Below are 16,203 nucleotides of genomic sequence, written 5' to 3'. Positions count from 1 at the left end.
AAAAATAGATTTTTTAAAAAAAAAGGAAAAAAAGGATGGAAAGCTCCCAGAGCACCATACCCCTCTCTATGGTTCACCTTTTTATCTGAAGGCGCAATTCAGTACACTCTTCTGATAACTGGCAGTTAGCTTCTTCCAAGGTTTCTAATGCCAGTTTTAACTTATTATTTTCTTCCTCCAATTTCTGCCTGTTAAAATGTAGGTCTGCTGCATAGGTAATCAAATGAGACACCTCTCTGCAGGGGAAAGAATGAATGAGAATAATCTTCAACATCTCCAATCCCTTCCAATCCAAATACAGTATGTATCACTGTGCGATTTTCTACTTTCTCCTTTTCCATCCTTATAAATAAGTGCAGTCCATTTATAGAATAAATACGTATTCAAGCATTTGTTACAGCAGCAAAGATTTTTCCAGAATTGTCAAATATTCAGCATCTGCCAGTTGTGAAGTTGGCTGTCACAGCTTTTGTTTATTCTTTTTCTACTTCACGCCTAACATTTATCTCTGCCTACAATAAAGTTTCCTATTTCTGGCTTGGTTAGGAGAGATTCTGAAATAAATCAACACATTGTTACTCTTTCAGTCAAGGGATCCTGGCAAGTTTTAACAGGCCTTTAACTAGGAAACTAGCCTGTAGCTCACAACTTAGTATTCACCTTTCCTAAAATTTCCTACAGCTTGTTCATGTTTGTGTCACCCTTGCCTTAGCATTAGATAATGGACCCTTTGAGAGTCTAGGCCACATGTTTCATGGAGTCCCAGGCCTTCTCTTCCTCTTTGCCATCTGATGCCAGTGCTTAGCACAGCTTGGGTACGTGTTTCCTACTATACCTTTTAGCATGGGCAAACGTAAAGTGTTAAGGATAAAATAAGGGAGAAACAGAATTGCCTCTCCTTGATATCTAAAACACACACATTTAGCAGAAAACAGCTTTTTCTCATTCATATCTAGAAGTATCTATTAAAGAGGTGCTTTAAAAACAATTCCCCAAAGAGCGTAATGTCAATGTCATAACTCTACCTCAAATGGAACTTGTTTTCCATGGAAAACACATGAAGTTAATGAAGGAGAAGGGTTTTATTAGTGATAAAATGCTAAAATGTTAATTTATATAATACTAGTCTTATATAAATTGCGTTCCTGGTGAAATTTATTCTAATGCAATTGGGATAGAATAGTTAAAAAGAGTCTACAAAAAGATTTGTTAGCTCTATCACACACACACACACACACACACACACACACACACAAGTGGCTTTATCATAAGTAAAATATGTAGATCTATGAAATAAATGAGAAAAATAAGTCAGAAAAGTTGAGGCACTTGTGAAAGCATCACAAATAAGAACGCTTACAAGACTCCTTTAGACACATCTCCACCCAAAGCCTCGAAGCTCCATGACGTAGATTCTGTTTTATCTGTGGTCATCTTAACTGAAACACATACAAGAGTGTTTTATGAAAAATCCATTTCTCCAAACCACAAGAAAGAGGCAGAAAAAACCGGAAGAAACACATACATACTTGCTCTGCTTGATTTGATGCTGTCCTGTTCAAAAACAAAATCATCAATCCTGCCACTTGATCCAGTACTCATTCCTTCCCTGCAACCAAAACAAAATAAAGCAATGAGCTAGGATTCCCTGCCAGCCCAAACCTTAGCTAATTTTTCAGATATGCTCTGTACTTTTCTATTCAAGTATTTCTTTCTGAATTTAAAACTATCTTTTCACTTAGCAACTATTTGGAGCTCAACATTGTGCTGAGATACAGTAATAGAAAAGAAACATTAGGCATTACCTCTGTCTCCCATAAACTTTTAATCTAACACAAAAAAGAAAATGAGCATGCAGAAGGAGGCAGGTGATGATGTGCGGCAGCTATGACTAGGGATGTGAGATCTCAATGGGTTAGAAAGTCAATATAGCTTGGAGTAGTAAGTGGACACTTACAGAGATGGGAATACTGTGAGATTAAACAGTTAGGAAGGAAAAGGCATAAACAACTAATACTTAGGACATATTTATGAGGCTATCATTTTTCTTTTCTCTTAGAAAATCAGGTAGAACCTAAACAAATTGTACTTTGAGCATTTACTCCTGAAAGTTGGGGGAAGCGCTCTATAGACTGCTGTCGAGTACCCAAACTCTAGTTCTAATCCTCAAAATAAACATATTAAAATTTCAACCATTTCCTTTTTAAGAGTCTCTATACTATGATTTAAGTTTTACTTAATCTAAGTGCCATATCCTTAGAATACCTCTCTGGAACAGCCACAAAAGTCTCTATATTTGTACTTACATCTCATTGTGTTTCAATGTGAGATATCTATCAGAATCATACATGCACCATGTTACTATTTCTAGCTACACACTCATCGCCCTTAGAGTTTCTTTTCTAATAGTTTGTGTTTATATCTTCCATATTTTTTTCTTTACTTCTGTCCTAAAAATTAGGGTTTCTTTCTTTTGCCTTCACACTATTTTATAATGGGTTAATATTTTTATTATAAAACTTAAATATTTTAGGAAAATGAGAAAATGCATGAGAACAAAAAGTTGAAACCATCATGGAAAGATAATCATTTTGGAATATATCTTTCCCAACATTTTTTATGCATATTTTTTCTTTTTCTTTCTTTTTTTTAAATGTTTATTTGAGAGATAGAGAGCAAGTGGGAAAGGGGCAGAGAGAGCCAAGCAGGCTCTGCGCTGTCTGTGCAGAACTTGATGTGGGGCTCAAACCCACCAACCATGCAACCATGACCTGAGCTGAAATCAAGAGTCAGACCCTTAACCAACTAAACCACCCAGGCGTCCCTATGCATATTTTTTTCTTGATAAATACAGGTTTATACTACATATATGTATTTATGGTCTATTATTGGAAATGAATGTATGTGAATATAATTCTTGTTAAATATCTAATTATAATTTTGAGTGACTATTTAAAATTCTAGTGTATGGAATTATTTATTAGTCTGACCCTCTATTTAAAAGTTTTTAAGTTGCTTGTATTTATCACTATCATAAACACACCTATCGCAGTATATGGTTGGTTATTTTTCTTTAAGTTGTATGACTAGCCCAAACCCATCACGTATTTCTAAGGGTTTGGTACATATTCTTTTTTTTTTTTTTTTTTTTTCAACGTTTATTTATTTTTGGGACAGAGAGAGACAGAGCATGAACGGGGGAGGGGCAGAGAGAGAGGGAGACACAGAATTGGAAACAGGCTCCAGGCTCTGAGCCATCAGCCCAGAGCCCGACGCGGGGCTCGAACTCACGGACCGCGAGATCGTGACCTGGCTGAAGTCGGACGCTTAACCGACTGCGCCACCCAGGCGCCCCTGGTACATATTCTTAAATAGCTCTTGAAAAAACTGTACCGACTTGCACCACTACCAACAAGGTACTGGACAGTGCTTATTTCTCCACCTGCCTTGACAACATGGGATAGGGTTATTTTTTTACCACTTTGGCACACTGATGAGGAAAACTGGTATGTTGTCTTTATTTGCATTTCTTTGATTACAAGTAAAACTAGATATTTTTATATATGTATCTTGCTTTCGTGATTGACTCATTTTTGGCAAACAACATTTCAATCATCTTTTCCTAAGCTACATTAAAAATTTTTGTCAGATATTGGGCTTGAACGGTTCTTTAAGCAAATTCCTACTGTATATGAGCTGGTAGCTAGAGATTGGTGGCTGATTAAAAGCCACAGAAATCAAGCTTCCTATGAAAGAACGTAACACTTCTCCAGGTTCCACTAGGGGCGCTGTTATCATGGGTGCTATTCATCCTTTTTGCTTTTCAATCCCATTACTTTTTTTTTCCCCCTTTTCCCTTTAGCTTCCCTGTATCCTAGGCTTCCAAATTATATTCACTTCCTAATTATCCCCACTGACCTCTACAGGGCATTTATTCTGAGTTTAAATGCATTTGGAGATTTGCTGGTCATTATCAATAATTTGCTTGACTTCTATGTCAGCTCAATTCTTTGTGAGAACATAATAATATGTGCTGCCCTAATCATAGTAAATGAATGCTATTAGAATTAATATAATTCATATAATACATTCTCAAAGTGTGCTCATCATCCCCATGTGCACACTCATCAGCATCATTATCACTTGAAAACATGTTAGAAATACAAATTATCAGGCTTCTCCCCAGACTCGCTGAATCACCGTTAGGGGGCAATAATCAGGTATAATAAACAGTTTAGATGATTCCAGTGCATGCTAAAGGGTGAGGGGCACCGGATTATAGTATTTCCATCAACACACACAAAAAAACAGATTAGCATTAATTGTAATCAGTTGTTAAAACAGAACCTGAATACACATCCTGCTCGGACTATGATTACCATTTGTTTCTACAGCAAGCCATCCATTCTTTCATGATGGTATGAAAAGTTTCCAGATCCACATGCAGGTCTTTCTTTTCAGGATCAAGCATGTTCCATAACTCCTCAAGTTCACCATCTTCAGAATTTTGACGAGTTGTCTGTCTCAGGTAGTCTATTATATTGGCAATTCCAACTGAGCCTTAGGAAGAAAGGCAAATCAGTTTTGAAAGATGTGTTAACATTATGTTTTAAAAGTGAAAAGTGAATTACTCTATTCCCTCAGGACCCTGGGGTCCTGGAAACTTGCCATAGAACCTTCCCAGTCCTGCTGAGTTGGCATGGCAGAGTGGGAAGAGCACCAGCCTCGGGCTGAAGTCTAATGGGCCTAGTGTCAAATCTTCACTCTGAAGTGTACCAGGTGTGTAGATGTGGGAACACTACTTAATCTCTTCGAGTTTCAGTTTCCTTACCTGTGAGATGAAGATGATAAAACCTACCATACACAGTTGTTACGAGGTTTAAATATGTATGATATATATAATCAATAATACCTTTTAAGAGTAATCAAAAAGCCACCTTATTTTTGTCTCCCATTCTTTCCTTAAAAAGTATTCAGTGAATAGCAACAGCATTTTTCACAGAACTAGAATAACCCTAAAACACATATGGAACCACAAAAGACCCCAAATACCCAAAGCAATCTTGAAGAAGAAGAACAAAGCTGAAGGTATCACAATCCCAGATTTAAAGTTATAGTACAAAGCTAGAGTAATCAAAACAGTATGGTACTGGTACAAAAATAGGTATATAGGTCAATAGAACAGACTAGTGAGCCTAGAAATAAACCCATCCTTATAATGGTCAATTAATCTATGACACAGGAGCAAGAATATGTAATGAAGAAAAGATAGTCTCTTCAATAAATGCCTCTGGAAAAACTGGACAGACATGCAGAAAAATGAAACTGGACCACATTCTTATACCACACATAAAAATAAACTCGAAATGGATTAAGGACCAACTTTGTGAGGTATAAACCCATAAAACTTCTAGGATATTTGGGGACGATGGCAGAATAGCAGGATACTAAGCTCACCTTATCCCGTGGATACACCTAGATAACACCCACTCAGTGTAAATAATCCAAAAAATAACCCAAAGACTGACACAACAGACTCCTCACAGCTAAGTGTAGAAAAGAGGCTACATCAAAAAAGGCAGGAAGGGCAGAGATACAGTTGGGAACCAAACTGATCTGTGAGGCCGTCTGCAGGAAGGAGGTACACCACAGGCACAGAGAAGGGAAAGGAGCACGTCCCACACCAGGCATCCCAGGCATGGGGGAAAATGAATCCCCATAACATTTGGCTTTGAAAAACAGAGGGACTTAACTTAGCAAGTTCTTACACTCAGTGGGGCTTAACACCTGCAATCTTAAAAAGCAGCAGGTTTGGCTTTGGGAGAGCAGGAGGGCAATAGGAAATCGAGTCTCTGCCCTTAAGAGACAGGATAACAAACAATCCCACTAAGTTATAACATAAAAGCAGCAATTTGAAAAAAAACCTGAGGTATACAGGAAGGAAATTTATTTACTAATTTCAGAACATGTGCAGAAGGAACAGGGACCATTGGGAGACTTCTGTAAGTAAAAAGGTGCTGGCAAGTACCATCCTTCCCCTACCCCCAGCAGGTACCTACATGGTGTGAACACTTTCCACCTAGCTTGTTAAAAGTGACCCTGCCCCCACATTCTCCTGTGGACCTGCTCAAGCCAACACACACTTAGAAGTCCATCCAAAGCAGTGCCACATATCTGGCTGTGTTCCAGCACTCCAAACTGACACCTGCCCTGGGTACAGAAGAAGATAACCACATATACCAGTTTGACTGTGACCTCAAAAGTGGGCAGGGGGCAGAAATATGGTTTGACTTCAGGCCCCACTCACCAAAGAAAGCTTCCCAGGGGACAACACAGGAAGAGAGCCCTGCAGTTCCCTGTGATCACAGCTCTTGGGAAATGCTTAGTGTGACCCAACTGAAGCCAAAGGCAGTCCCAAGGTGGCCCATTAGCAACACAGGGGCCAAATCTTGCCCAAACAGGCAAGGAGAGCCATTGCAGATGACTGAACTGAAGGCAAGTATGTCTCAGCCACAACAGGAGGGCACAAAACACACAGGAGACTCCCTTGAAGTGTCAGGTTTTGGTGAAAAGGGGACATTACACTGCATGGCTCTATAGAACCTCCTCTTCATGAGGCCACCTCTTTTAAGAGCAAGAGCTATAGTTGACTTTCCTAACACATGGATACAAAGTTAGACAAAATGAGGAGACAGAGGAATATGTCCCAAATGAAAGACCAGGACAAAAATCACAGCTAGAGAGCTAAACAAAAAAGGAGGTAAATAATATGCCTATTGGAGAATTTAAAGTAATGGTAATAAAGATAGTAACTGGACTTGAGAAAACAGTGGAGGATCTTGTTGAGACTGTCAACAAAGAGAAAACAAAAAGAACCAATCAGAGATGAATAACTCAATAACTGAAATTTAAAATACATTATAGGGAATAGATTAGAGGAAACAGAAGAATGGATCAGTGACCTGGGGGACAAAGTAGTGGAAAGCGATCTAGCTGAACAAAAGAGAGAGAAAAGAATAATAAAGAGAATAGATTAAGGGACTTCAATGATACCATTAAGCATAATAATGTTCACATTACAAGGATCCCAGAAGGAGACAAGAGTAAAAAGGGGCAGAAAATTTATTTAAAGAAATAATAGCTAAACACTTTCCAACTCTGGGGAAGGAAACAAATCTAGACCCAAGAGGCACAGAGAGGGCCCAACAAAATCAACCCAAGCAGGTCCACACCAAAACACATATTAATTAACACGGCAAAAAGTAGTGATGAAAATCATTTTCAAGGCAGCAAGAGAAAGAAAGCAGTTACATACAAGTGAAACCCCATAAAGTTATTAGCTGATATCTGAGCAGAAACTTGACAGACCAGAAGGGAGTGAAATGATACATATTCAAAGTGCTGAAAGAAAAAAAACAAAAAAAAACCTGCGACCAAGAATACTTTATTCAGCCAAAGTATCATTCAGAGTAGGAGAGATGGAGTTTCCCGAACAAAACTTGAAGTAATTCATGACCAGCCTTACAAGAAACATTAAAGAGGATTCTATGAGTGGAAAGGTTATCGATAAGCAACAGACAAGAGTAAGAAAAGTAGGTTGCACAAAAGGACTAAAATTAAGTATATCAGTAAAAATCCATCAAGGACTTCACAAAATGAAAGTATGAAACTATGTACCTAAAATGTGGGTGGCAGAGGGATAAAAATGTAGTGCTTTAAGATTGGGTCCAAACATAAATGACCATCAACTTAATATAGAATGCTATATGCGTAAGATGTTATATGTAAATCTAAAGGTAATCACAAATCAAAAACCTGTGACAGGTATGCCAAAAATAAAGAGAAAGGGATCCAAATCACTACAGAAAGCCATGAATCCATGAACAAAGAGAACAAGAGAAGAAAGGAACAAAGAAGTACTACAAAAGCAACCATAAAATAACAAAATGGCAATAAGTACACACTTATGTATGTAAATAGACTAAATGCTCTAATCAAAAAACCAGGGTGACAGAATGGATAAACATGTAAGAACCATTGATCTGCTACCTGCAAGAGACTCATTTTAAACCTAAAAACACACACAGGTTGAAAGTGAAGGAATGGAAAAACATTTGACATGCAAATGGAAGTGAAAAGAAAGCTAGGGTAACAATACTTATACCAGACAAAATAGACTTCAAACTGAATACTACAACAAGAGACAAAAAAGAATACTACCTAATGATAAAGGGAGCAATCCAATAAGAAAATACAACAATTTTAAATATTCATGCACCCAACACGAAAGCACCCAAATACATAAAGCACCTATTAACAGACATAAAAGAATAGTAATACAATAACAGTAAGGGAGATTAACACCCCACTTAACTAATGGATAGATCATCCAGACAGGAAAACAACAATAAAGAAGGGGCTTTGAATGACACTTTGGACTAGATAGATCTAACAGATATATTCATTCAGGATATTCCATCCTAAAACAGGAGAATACATATTCTTCTCAAGTACACATGGAACATTTTCTAGACTAGATCACATGTAAGGCCACAGAACAAGTCTCAACAAATTCAAAGAGACTGAGGACATATCATGCATCTTTTCAGACCACAGTACTATGAAACTGGAAATCAAGCACAAGAAAAAATCTGAAAACACAAATTAAAGAGGTTAAATAACATGCTACCAAACAAGGAGTGGGCCAGCCAAGAAATCAAAGAGGAAATCAAAAAAATACATGGAGACAAATGGAAATGGAACCACAATAGCCAAAAATCTTTGGTATGCAGCAAAAGCTTTTCTAAGAGGGAAGATTATAGCAAGACAGGCTTACCTCAAGGAACAAGAAAAACTCAAACAACCTAGTCATACACCTAAAAGACTTAGAGAGAAAGAGAGAGGAAAAAAACAAACAAACAAAACCCCAAACCAGTAGAAAAAGGAAATAATACAGAGGAGAAATAAACAAAATAGAAAGTAAAAAAAAAAAAAAAAAAAACAAAAAAAACAAAAAAAACAAAAAGAACAGATCAATGAAACCAAAACCTGTTTTTCAAAAGGTCAACAAAATTGATAAATCTTTAACCAAGCTCATAGAAAGAAAGAAAAAAAGGAAAGAAAGAAAAGAAAGAAAAGCAAGGAAGGAAGACAGGAGGGAAAAAAATAACTAATGCAAGAGAAATACAAAGGAGTAAAATTATAAAAGAATATTATGAAAAATTATATGCCAACAAATTGGACAACCTAGAAGAAATGGATAAATTCCTAGAAGCATATAACCTCCCAAACTGGAATCAGAGAGAAATAGAAAATTTGAACAGACCAGTTATCAGCATTGCAAATAAATCTGTAATAATACTAAACAAACAAACAAACACCAAAAAACAAACAAAAAAGAAAACAATTCCCAAACAAAAATCCAGGTCAGATAGCCCCACAGGTGAAGCCTACCAACCATTTAAAGAAGAGTTAATACCTATTCTTCTAAAATTATTCCAAAAAAAAAGAAAGAAAGAAAGAAAGAAAAAAGAAAAGAAGGAGGAGGAGGAGGAGGAGGAGGAGGAGGAGGATGGAAGGAAATCTTTCAAATTTATTCTATGTGGCCAGAATTATCCTGATACCAAACAACAGATAAAGACACCACAAAAAAAAAAAAAAAAAAAAAAAAAAAAAACAACTACAGGCCAATATCTCTAATGAACATAGATGCAACAATTCTCAACAAAATATTAGCAAACCGACACAACAATGCATTTAAAAAATCCTTCTTCACTTATTTCACTTAGCATAACACTCTCCAGTTCCATCCACATTGCTATAAAAGGCCATATTTCATTCTTTCTCATTGCCACGTAGTATTTCATTGTGTATATAAACCATACAGAGAAAGACAGATACCATATGTTTTCACTCTTATGTGGATCCTGAGAAACTTAACAGAAGACCATGGGGGAGGGGAAGGAAAAAAAAATTTAGAGAGGGAAGGAGCCAAACCATAAGAGACTCTTAAAACCTGAGAACAATCTGAGGGTTGATGGGGGGTGGGGGGGGGTGGGGGGGGAAGGGAGGACAGGGTGGGTGATGGGTATTGAGGAGGACACCTGTTGGGATGAGCACTGGGTGTTGTATGGAAACCAATTTGACGATAAATTTCATATTAAAATAAATAAGTAAATAATCCTTCTTCATGATCAAGTGGGATTCACTCCTGATATGCAAGGGTGGTTTAATATTTACAAAATCAATGTGATAATCACATCAACAAGAAAAAGGATAAAAATCGTATGTTCAATAGATGCAGAAAAATATTTGGCAAAGTATGAAACCTATTCATGATAAAAAGAATACCTTCAACAAAGTAGATATAGAGGAACCATACCTCAATATAATAAAGGCCATTTATGAAAAACAGCTGACATCACACTTACTGGGGGAAAAACAGATTTTCCCCTCAGATCAGGAACAAGACAAGGATGTCCACTCTCACCACTTTTATTCAACATTGTGCTCTAAGTCCTAGCGAAAAGCCATCAGATGAGAAAAAGAAATAAAAGGCATCCAAATTGGAAAGGAAGAAATTAAACATTCACTATTTGCAGATGAAATGAGACTATGTGTAGAAAACCCAAAGACTCCACAAAAAAACTACTAGAACTGACAAATGAATTCAATGAAGTTGCAGGATATAAAATCAACATATAGAAATCTGTTGCATTTCTATACACTATAATAAAGTAGCAGGAAAGGAAATTAAGAAAACAATCCTATTCACAATCATATCAATACCTAGGAATAAACTTAACCAAGCACATAAAGACCTGTACTCTGAAAACTATAAAACACTGATGAAAGAAATTTAAGATGGCACAAACAAATGGAAACATATTCCATGCTCATGGATTGGGAGAACAAATACTGTTAAAGTATTCATACTACCCAAAACAATCTACAGATTTAATGCAATCCTTATCAAAATACCAACATCATTTTTCATGGAACTAAAAGAAATAATCCTAAAATTTGTATAAAGCCACAAAAAACCCCCAAATTTCCAAAGTAATATTGAAAAAGAACAAAACTGGAGGTATCACAATCCCAGATTTCAAGATATACCACAAAACTGTAGTAATCAAAACAGTATTGTACCAGCACAAAAACAGACAAATAAATCAGTGGACCAGAGTGGAGAGCCGAGAAATAAACCCACACTTGTATGGTCAATTAATCTTTGACAAAGGAGGCAAGAATATGCAACAGAAAAATGACCTCTCTTCAACAAAGAGTTTTAGGAAAAACTGGTGTTGGGCAGCTACTGAGAAAAGAATGAAACCAGACCATTTTCTTATACCAAACACAAACACAAACTCAAAATGGATTAAAGACCTAAACATGAGACCTGAAACCATAAAAATTCTAGAAGAGAACACAGGCAGTAATTTCTCTCACACAGGCTGTAGCAAATTTTTCTAGGTATTTCTCCTGAGGCATGGGAAACAAAAGCCAAAATAAACTTAGGGACTACATCAAAATAAACAGTTTCTGCCCAGTGAAGGGAAAAAAATCAATAAAACTAAAAAGCAACCTATAGAATAGGGGAAGATATTTGCAAATGACATATCTGATAAAGGGTTAGTATCCAAAATATATAAAGAATTTATACAACACCAAAAAAATAATAATAATTAAAAAAATAGGCAAAAGACATGCACAGACATTTCTCCAGAGAAAACATCCAGAGGGCCAAGAGACACATGAAAAGATGCTTATTTCACTCATCATTAGGGAAATGCAAATCAAAACCACAATGAGATTCCACTTCATACTTGTCAGAATGGCTAAAATCAACCCCACAAGAAACAACAAGTGTTGGCAAGGATGTGGAGAAAAAGGAATCTTTGTGCACTGTTGGTGAGAGTGAAAACTAGTGTAGCCACTATGGAAAACAGTACAGAGTTTCCTCAAACGTTAGAATTACCATGTGATCCAGTAATTCCATAAATTATGGAATTCCATAAATTCTACAACTGGACATTTACTCAAAGAGTACAAAAACATTAATTTGAAAAGATATATACATCCCTATGCTTATTGCAGCATTATTTACAATAGTCAAGATACAGAAACAGCTATATATATAGTGGAATATGTATCTGTGTGTGTGTATGTGTGTGTGTAGTGAAATATTACCCAGACATCAAAAAGGATGTGATCTTGCCATGTGTGACAACACAGATGAACCTAGAAGGTATTTTGCCAAATGAAATAAGGCAAACAGAGACAAATATCATACGATTTCACTTATATATAAAATCTAAAACAACAAAACAATGAATAAATAAACAAAACGCAGAAAGAGACTCATAAATACGGAGAAAATACTAATGGTTGCCTGAGGGGAAGGGGTGGAGGGGATGGCAAAAACAGGTGAAGAGGAGTGGAAGATGCAGGCTTCCCGTTATAGAATAAGTCATGGGGATAAAATGTACAGTATAGGGAATATAGTCAATAGTATTGTAACAGTGTTGTATGGTGACAGAAGGTAGCTATACTTGCAGTGAGCACAGCATGACATATAGACTTGTTAAAGTCTACATACAACATAGTGAAATCCACTATGTTGTACACCTGAAGCTAATGTAACGTTGTACATCAACTATGCTTCCCAAAAAAAAAAAAAAAAAAAATCAAAGGTTAACTACTGCATAGATATTTTTCTCAGGGTACAAAAAAATGTGTTCATTAGTTATATATGAAAATAGGGAAGAAAACAAAGGCATTCAGTGAAGGGAGTTTCCCCTCTACCCTAGATGAAATTTCAGTCTCAAGTAAGTAGTTTGAATCTTTTTTGGATGAGTTAGTATGGCAAAGTCATTCTTAGATACAGTCAATCCTACTAGAACATTTAGAAATTAAGTTAGTAATTGACACACCAATCATATTTAAGCATAAGACATCTCTTTCAGCTTATAACTGAAGACTGCCTAGAGCTATGTGCTCTGGGGACAGGCTGGATGCAAGAGTGAGGATTCTTCCCTCAAGGAGGTTAAGTATAGGCTGTAAGAAAAAAAGACACCTAGTGATTAGGAGAATGGGTAGTTGTAAAGGAGAATGAATAACTTTAAAGAGAGTACAGCTTGTCCCCAAATTAAGATGGTTTGATTTCTTACTTTACAATGGTTGCAAAGCAACACACATTGAGTAGAAACTGTACTTCAAATTTTGATCTTTTCCCTGGTTAGTGATATGAAACATGATACTCTTTCTTGATGCTTGACAGGGACAGTGAGCCACCACTGCCAGTCAGCCATGCGATCACAGAGGTAAACGATGAGTACACTTACAACCATTTTCTTTTTCACTTTAAGTGTTCATATACATTACATGATACATTGAATACTTTATTATAAAATAGTCTTTGTATTGGATGACTTTGTCCAACTGTAGGCTAATGTAAGTCTTCTGAGCACGTAAATTAGGCTAGACTAAGCTCTGACATTTTGTAGGTTAAGTATTAAGTGCATTTTCAGTTTAGGGTATTTTCAATTTACAATGGGTTTATCAGGGTGTAAGTTGAGGAGGATCTGTATTAACAGCAAATGTCATTTGGTAGTGTTAGGAAGTTTTGAGAAGGGAAAACATGAATACATTTAGAGAGATGATTTTTACTCCCTTTTTTTTGCAGAATTGAAAAGAGCTGTAAAGCTAACAATATCTTTATCTTATTTTCTCCACTAAAACTCTAAGCCCTTCATCACATACCTTAAACTTAAAAGGCCTCCTGTCTTGGTTTTTTGTTTTTTGTTTTTTATGTGTCAACTTGACTGGGCCATGGGATGTCCAAGTATTTGGTCAAGTGTTATTCTGGATGTACTATGAGGGTATTTTTTGGTGAGATGAACATTTAAATTAGACTAATGCAGATTGTCCTTCCTAATGAGGGTGAGCCTGAATAGAACAAAAAGATGGGCCCTCCTCTGAGTAAGCAACAATTCTTCCTGACTGACTGCCTTTGTTTGAACTGGGACATCTGTTTTCTTCTTACCTTCAGACTCAAGTCCAACCATCAGCTCTTTGGTCTTGAGACTGCCTTTGGATAGGAACTAAACCGTCAGCTCTCCCAGTTCTCTTTGGGGAGGTTTTGGACTCACTGGGCTCATACTGGAACTTAACCATCAGCTCCTTAGGTCTCTAGCTGGCTGACATACCAGGTGGATCTTGGTATTTACTTGCCTCCATAATCATGTCAGCCAATCCCTTATAATAAATCTCTGTAATACACATGCACACACACACACACACACACACACACATGCACACACACACTTTGTCTCTCTCTGTCTCTCTCTATTGCTTTCATTTCTCTGAAGAACTCTGATTAATATCTCTCTTCAGTGGAGTTTCCCTATTTTCTTCAGGGAAATAGTTCCTTAAATCCTGCCCAAACAGAGAAGCTTTCTGGGAATAAATAGGCATCATTCATCTTAATATAATTAAAGGGTGCATGAAAATGTTTTCCCACAAGAATATTCATTATGATGCTGTTTATAACAGAAAAAAATAACATCCAATTGAGATAAACTGGTTAAGTAAAATATGATATATCCCCCCAAAAAGTATATGAAGAAAATTTGTGGACACAGATGAGCACTCGAAATTATATGAGAAAAAGCTGATTCTAAAAAAAAAGTCTGGAAACATTCCCATACATACTTAGGGAATATACTGGTATGTAGCTTAAGAAAAAAAAGAATGACCCAAAAATCTTAAACCATTTTTAGCAGTCATATTGCAGTAGTGAGGCACACAGAATCTAGGGCGTCCCTTATGATCCCTGCCCCCTGATGTTTACACCCTTGTGCAGTTCCCTCCCCTTGAGTGTGGGCATGCTTCTCACCAGTAGAGCATTGCAAAGGTGATGGGGCATACGTGTATGTAGTTATATAATTAAGGTACATAAGATTACAGCTCTTGACCTGCTAGAGTCACGCCCCTGCTGGCTTTGAAGGAGCAAAATTATTTGAAGGAGCTGTGTTATGGCCTTTCTGTGCTGAGAGGCCCAGCTGGCAGGAAACAGGGACACCTCTAGCTGACAGCAGGAAGAATCTGAGGCCCTCAATCCTATAACCACAAAGAACTAAATTCTGCCACCAAAAGCAGGCCATTCCCCTGTTGAACCACAGATAAGACAGCTGCCCCAGACAACACTTTCATTGCAGCCTGTGAGTTCCTTAGCAGAAGACCCAGCTAAGCTGCACATGGAGTTCTGCTCCACAGAAGGTGTGGCTTGTTGCAAGCCACCAAATTTGTGGTAATTCAGCAACAGGAAAAATACAAGTAGTTTGGGTATTATTATTCTAAAATTGTCGTGTGTGTATTGTAGAATAAAGCAAATGAGCATTTATATTGGTTTCGTTGAAGACTAGGATTTTCTATGGGTGACAAAGGAAATACAGGTATGGAAGAGATAAGTAAAACCCCTATACTGCTAAATTTGCATTGGAAGGAGGTTGATGAACTCAAAATGTATTTTATCTTCCAAATATTTAAGTACTTCCTAGATCTGACTACTGAAAAGGCCCATAAATAACAACAATCCTTTGCCTCCAGATTATGGTCTCTATTATTTCCATGAAAAAGAGCCATGGATAACTTGAAGAAATAAATGATTCGAAAGTGGGGCAGGAAGTGTACAAGACAAGCCTGGAGACTTTTTTTTTTTTTTTTTAACATTTATTTATTTTTGAGACAGAAAGAGAGAGAGAGAGAGCATGAACAGGGGAGGGTCAGAGGAAGAGGGAGACATAGAATCTGAAACAGGCTCCAGGCTCTGAGCTGTCAGCACAGAGCCCAACGCGGGGCTCGAATCCACAGACCGCGAGATCATGACCTGAGCGGAAGTCGAACGCTTAACCGACTGAGCCATCCAGGCGCCCCATCCTGGAGACTTTTATAATAACAAGAAAAATAAGGAAGCTATTAAAAACAGTGAGGACATATAAAAAGTATTAGTACCTGGGACATCTGGCTATACCAGGAAGTAATGAAACACTCAAAGAAAGACGTACCAAACAGACATAGAAGCCAGCTTAAAGAATATCCTGATGGCCAACTCTGGGACAATTTGAGCTTCAAAATAAATGATAGCAATAGATCATAAACCACTGAATATAAGAATCTGCAAATTCATAGTGATATTAACTT

The 16,203-nt window shown here is 37.0% G+C and overlaps 1 protein-coding gene across 1 annotated transcript in view; it reads right to left on the bottom strand.

Annotated features, from left to right (window-relative positions):
• Nucleotides 1–16,203, bottom strand: part of IRAG2 (inositol 1,4,5-triphosphate receptor associated 2) — a 142,430-nt gene that overhangs the window by 96,490 nt on the left and 29,737 nt on the right. Inside the window, exons 3-6 of the mRNA XM_045465457.1 lie at nucleotides 4,380–4,560; nucleotides 1,530–1,609; nucleotides 1,361–1,439; nucleotides 78–236 (exon numbers count right to left, since the gene is read on the bottom strand). Of these exons, the coding sequence (XP_045321413.1) occupies nucleotides 78–236; nucleotides 1,361–1,439; nucleotides 1,530–1,609; nucleotides 4,380–4,560 (499 nt within the window). The remainder of the gene's footprint in view (nucleotides 1–77; nucleotides 237–1,360; nucleotides 1,440–1,529; nucleotides 1,610–4,379; nucleotides 4,561–16,203) is intronic.

Source organism: Leopardus geoffroyi, chromosome B4, assembly GCF_018350155.1.
Source record: "Leopardus geoffroyi isolate Oge1 chromosome B4, O.geoffroyi_Oge1_pat1.0, whole genome shotgun sequence".
NCBI lineage: Eukaryota > Metazoa > Chordata > Mammalia > Carnivora > Felidae > Leopardus > Leopardus geoffroyi.
The sequence above is the reverse complement of the archived record's forward strand: the minus strand, read 5'-3'. Positions and strand labels throughout refer to the sequence as shown.